Below are 6,000 nucleotides of genomic sequence, written 5' to 3'. Positions count from 1 at the left end.
GAGAGTTAAAGTGACAGGAGAAAAACTGAAGGGAGGGAAATTTGTTTACCCAGAGCTTAATGGTTAAGTAAAAGGTTCAAGGCAGAAAGATTTTCTTAGTAATAAACCAGAAGACTTGGAAGACTTACTTGAGAGTCTAGGGTCATCCTCTGCCAAAATACATATTCATTCATTTATCCATCTCTCTCTCTCTCTCTCTCTCTCTCTCTCTCTCTCTCTCTCTCTCTCTCTCTCACACACACACACACACACACACACACACACACACACACACACACACACACACACATGCTACCATCCCTTTTCTTTTCTTAATTCCTTAAATTTACTTTCATCTAAGAATAATCTCTCTCTGGCACTAGGATTGGAGCAGTGAAAGGGATTGTTCCAATTAAAAATTCATTGAGGAGATAAGACCAACCCAGGGTAATGTTCTAAACAAACTTCTATTAACCTCTCCATTCTCAATCAGTGGGAACAGAGTGAAGCTCTTTCTATTCCAGATTTTTCAAGGTACCTTCACTGCCAGTCCCAGGGAGCAAGTCTAGCTGGAATTGTCCCTCTGGTGAACATATTCATGGATGAAATGACAAGTGAGATTTGGGGGCCCTCCTGCCAGCTCCAGTAATGTCTACTTTCCTGGATCTAACCACAGTTGCCTGTCTAAAAAATATTACTATAGGGCTTGGGGAACCAGCCTACAAGGCTTATGATCCATGATCTTGTGTAAATGAGGACTTCTGTTGTAGAATTTGAAGGGGACTTTCTGGGTCTTAATTGGATTGAAATTCTTGTCTTAAGAAACGTTTGCCAAGTGCTTTGTCTGCAAGATAAAGAGAAAATCTCAAATTTTCACAATTATCTTTTCAGACTGACAGTGCTGGGCCACTAGGTGCAAAGCACTTGTGCATGTTGGAATGCACGCAGGCGCTAATGTTAAATTTTCCTGTGCCATTCAAAGAACTCAGTTGCCATGTGCTGTATCCTTTCCTATGGATACAAACTTGGTAAAGACTAAAAACTTAAGTTTGACTAGTAACTCAGCTTTCTAAGACTAAATCCTATGCCCTTGTTTCCCAATGATTGGTAAAGAATTCACCTTGTCCAATGAGTGCTGAACAGGAGCTAAGTGTAAAGGAAAAGGAGTAACCCTGAGAATTACTGAGCATTTGGGATTCTATTCCAGGTAGGGCTTTCACATCATCACAGTGGTTCATCTATGTTGTTTCTAAATCAGACAATCATGATCTTTCAAGATTCAGTCCCACCGCCTTGCATTGCTCTGGCTCTCAACCTATCCCCTCCCTCAGGCCTCCTTATTTCAGGGTTTCTCTTGTACATAGCCTTGGCTCCCAATGACTGAACTGGGGCAGTAATGAACCTGTCCCTGGAGTTTTAGGATCCTGAGGCAGCCCTTCATAGCTCATGAAGCCAATCTGCATTACAATCTTCTTAGCATACTGTAGCTCAATGGAATAATTCAAGAATATTATTCCCAGATGTTCTTGACACTAATTAGTAACACTCTCCTCCCTTTGTGTAATTATTTGGTTGAAATAGATTGTGGATCCATGTCAACTAACACCCAGCAGAAACTAGAAGAGAAAATCTTAAGTCAAAATAAAGCAGTTCTAGGGAGGCATGAAACAGCCAGCAAAGAGTTTAACTCTACTGGAGGTGCCTTGTCTGCATCAGTCTGAGGGATGATCTTGTCAATTCCCAAAGTGGAAATGGGGGTAGGATGGGGATACTGAAGAATCAGGCCTCTTAGCATTGTCTAAAAGTGTTCAAAATTCCGAGTACATCAGAGGTATTCATATATTCAAATTCTAGTATAGAAATACTTTCAAAAAGCAAAAAAGAAATTATATTTGATCACCTAACGTTTTATGTTAATATTCATGACTGAGCGTTGGCTTTCATTTTCAGAAAAATGAGTTAGAACGATATCCACAAACCTCCGGAACAGAAATCTGCTAACATTTGAACTGAGGACTTTACTTCTGGCCATGAGTTCCTCCACACAAGAACATTCTTCAAAACGTCAACTGAATTCACTGGGATTTTGCCACCTTGGACCCCAAGTCAAGCAAGGAGGAAGTGTTTTTAGTCTGTTCCCCAAAATCTCACAATACTATAGGGTTTCTTTCAACTCAACCAACAGACTGAACTGATAGAAATATCAGCAAGACCTTAGGGAAAAGGACTCTCTTTTGGCCATTAATATGTTAAGCTTTCCTCTAGGAAATTCTGCCCCAGAGTTTTGGGCAGGGCTGTATTTGGAAGGACAGAAACAGACCAGGGTCAGGTGTGGGAAAGAACTTTTGAGAGCTGGTGAAGCTAAAGTTCCTGGAGGTTGGGAAGATTCAAAAGATTGGGGGTCCTCCAAGACCAACAGGGCAGCCTGCCTCTAAATATTCTTAGATTAATGGCCATTCTCAGCTACCTAGCCCAATTCCTTCTCTTTACAGTAACAAACTGCTCTATTCATCAGTCCCTTACGAGCCCATCAGGATACCAGAAATCTTTTGTCTAGGATGGAATTTGCCGTGGGCAGATCTGACCTCCCCTGAAGGATGTCCCCAGATCCTTTTTCACCTGGAGGAATCACATTCTACCTTTTGCCGAGTATGTCCTGAACTTGACTGAGGGCTATCACCCAAGACAAAGAGGGAAATCCTGGGCTAACAAGCCCCTAGGGAGAACACCAAGTCCTTCAACTGGGTCAACCTCAACTGCTCACCTAGTCAGGCAGTGAAACTTTCAATTTCCTGCCACATTTTGTGGTTGAAATGATCCATCTTCTCAGAAAGCCACCCATTTTCTTCCCTCCCCATACAGAATGAACCCAATATATCAGCTAAGGGCCATTTAGAACCCAAATGAATAGAAATATCCTTAGGGGAGGGAGAAGGCAGCATTTAGCTCCACCACTTCAAATTGAGGAGAAACAGATTTGGAGCTCATTCCAGTCAAATGAACAAGGAAAGAAGTAAATGCTACATAGTTTGCTAGTGCATGGATGCAATGTGTAATGAAAATCAATAAGAAAGCCATGGTCAACACTGGTTCATTTCAATATATGAATACTGCCATCAAAAGGCACATTTCCCTTAAGTCAGTATTCCCAAGGTGAACAAGTAGAAAGTCTGACCAGTCAAGCAATGCCCATTGGCCTTAAACTGACAACAGATGACGGCATTTGGTATTAAATTAGAAGCAACATACATATACTGGCCATAATATACATTTGGTTTCTGGAACCTCAGATGGGGCCTGGGGTTGTCCTGTCCCACAGCTCTGCAGACCATCCATCACAGATGGCCCTGCTGCCTGGAGTGCTGATAGCTCTCCATAACCTGGCCACCCAAAAACATCTAAAAAACAATAAGAGTGGAAAGAGGGAAAACTGAGAGTCACTTCCCTCAAAGGGCACCAGTGAGTTCCTACCCTCTTAGAAACTGAGGCTCGAATACTATATCTTGACGAACACAACCTGAAGCGGAAATTCCTTCTAGGACAATTAGATTTCGGTGTGGAGAGGAGAAGACTTGGCGTCTCTACCATACTTATATTGAAAAGCCCCAGAGAACATTTCCTTTTGGCATCAGTATAGCAGCATCTTGGGTGAACAACAATGAGGATTGGGGAAAGGGAGTTAGAGCTCTTTAAAGCTGAGGAACGGTGGGTGGTCTCCTTGTCCTCTCCCCCTCCTCCTCCTCCAGAGAAGGGATGCCCCAGGGTTGGGAGGAAGGCTGACCTGAACCTGAGATCCCTGCCTAGGCTGAACACCAGTCTGATAGGCTGGATATTCCCCAGGCCCATAGTTCTATTATCCAACAAGTTTAAAATTCAATAAAACACATTTTGTTGTTAAAATTCCCTAGTGTGGGAGCAAACCCACATTTCCAAAGCAAATTCTAAGACTTCCTGAGGGAAAGAGGCCCAGCTAACAATCAAATTCCTGGTGGCCAGCAGACTGCTCTCCGAACCAACTCCCATACAACAGCAAACTTGATCTTCTTGTGGTAGTTAAATGGACCCCCGCTTTCTTCACCGTGTCCTTCAGGTTAGAGAGGGACTCACGTGAGACTGATGGTGCTGCCTATCCAAGAGGCTGCAGGGAAAAATGAGAGATCATAGGGGTGGAGGGGCAAAATCCACCCTATCAGGATCAGTTCATGGGATCAGAGCAGAGTTCAGACAGAACAAATACAATTTAAAACTCTGCGAAAGACTTTTAAAAACATGATCTCTTGAAAAAATAAATTGCAACAATTTTAAACTTCTTCATGCTTATCTAAGAAGGAGGCAAATGAACCAGGATAAAAGGTCTGGCCGGAGAAATAAACGTGATTCTATTGGAGCGGGAGGAAGTCCACGTCTGGAATCCGGCTCCCTGCTTCTGGGCAGGTGGCTCAGTGGCCTCGCCTCCCATGCCAAGCCTTGCCTTGCTTCCTCTGCGCTTCCCCGGAAGGGCACAAAGTCTTTGGTCTCAGAATGGTGCAGGAGGCAGCATGGCGTAGGAGCACATACTAATGGTGGTTGCAGTCAGAGGGGAACAAGGCAGGGGAGGGGGCCACAGGGGGTCCTGCTAAGGAGACCGAGGAGAGCAGCGCAGGACACTGCTGCACATCATGACAATCCAGGGCGAGGGGGGGGGGAGAAGTCCTAGATGGCGCCTTCACTATGCAGACTGTGATTGGCTTTACTGTGAGTCACACAATTCTGTTCATTGAGCAGGTTGGCCGTTTCATCTGGCAACCCATCATGCAGCTCTGTAAGAGTCAGTTCAATTTTAGTGTTTTCGCTGTCTGAAGACTGAGGAGTTTTGTCCATCCGGGATGCCATCAAGGCATTTTGGTACTGCTGTCTTGTGATCTAGGACAGAGAGAGAAGATGGAGTAGGAACAAAAAGCAACGGGAAAAAAGCAGAACGAGATTATCTCCTCCTTTCAGTTCTCTTTTCTATAGAATGGATCAGACATGGCCCACCCCACTTGGTTCTGCCCCTAAGCCCATTCCCTCAATGGCTCCCCTTTAGACAAAGTACCAAGATGGGCAGATGCTTCCAAGCTTCAACATAAAAATCATCAGGGCCGCTAAGTGGCGTCATCAGCCTGGAGTCAGGAGGACAAGCTCAAATCCAGCCTCAGACACTCACTAGCCGTGTGACCCTGGGCAAGTCATTTAACCCTGACTGCCTCCAAAAACAATCATCATCAAGGTCTCATAATTACAAGGGCAAGTTCCCAGGCATCTTAAGTCATTCTCTTTGGACAAATATGGGCAAGAGTGAAGATTGTGTTGGGTGAACATATGGACTTATCTTGGGCAAATGTAAGCAGAACACACGGAAGAAGACTGACACCTGACAGGGGACAAACAGGGACCCCTGGGTGAAAATGTTCCCTGATTTTATCTTTTAGGTAAATTCAGGGGAATCAAGTCTATTCTCTACTCTGCATAGTTTCTCTAGGAAAAAAAAGACATCCTTGTAGGATAAATTTGGGCCATTTTTCCAAGGGAGACTCAAAACAATACTTTCTTTTCAAAAACTGGTTGTAGGATTTTTAAGAAAAAAGAAGAGCCCAATTATATCACAGAAGGCTGACTTTTCTCCAGACAAAATCATTTCATATATTTGATGGAAGGCACAGGAAATTCTTGCCCCATCCTTGACTTAGAGGCAGAGAAGTGGGGCTTTCTCTAACCTACTCTGCAAGATGGGGCACATCCAATTCCCTAGAGAGCTAGCACACCCTTTACCTCCTAGCCAGCCCTACATCATGCCTCCTTCATGGCCATCTAGTGGGTAAAAAGCCAAGCCAAAAAATCTCCACGGGAGCATACATTAAACAGGCCATGCTGGCCTTCACTCTCTCTGGCTCTCTGGGTCCCAAAGACACACACTGATGCATGCAATATATAATGTCAGGCAGCCAAGGGCTCCTGGTCCGAGCTTTGTCCTACAGGTCACAGCTCTGGACCTATGGTCAA

General features: G+C 44.3%; 1 protein-coding gene across 2 annotated transcripts in view; it reads right to left on the bottom strand.

The window, feature by feature from the left end:
- Positions 1-3,053: 3,053 nt before the first annotated feature.
- CNNM2 (cyclin and CBS domain divalent metal cation transport mediator 2) overlaps positions 3,054-6,000 on the bottom strand; it is a 167,206-nt gene continuing 164,259 nt past the window's right edge. For both annotated transcript variants that reach the window (XM_072621308.1, XM_072621317.1), the window contains one exon: positions 3,054-4,881. In XM_072621308.1, the coding sequence (XP_072477409.1) occupies positions 4,672-4,881 (210 nt within the window). In that variant the 3' untranslated portion in view covers positions 3,054-4,671. The remainder of the gene's footprint in view (positions 4,882-6,000) is intronic.

This window comes from Notamacropus eugenii, chromosome 1, assembly GCF_028372415.1.
Source record: "Notamacropus eugenii isolate mMacEug1 chromosome 1, mMacEug1.pri_v2, whole genome shotgun sequence".
In the NCBI taxonomy this organism is placed as follows: domain Eukaryota; kingdom Metazoa; phylum Chordata; class Mammalia; order Diprotodontia; family Macropodidae; genus Notamacropus; species Notamacropus eugenii.
The sequence above is the reverse complement of the archived record's forward strand: the minus strand, read 5'-3'. Positions and strand labels throughout refer to the sequence as shown.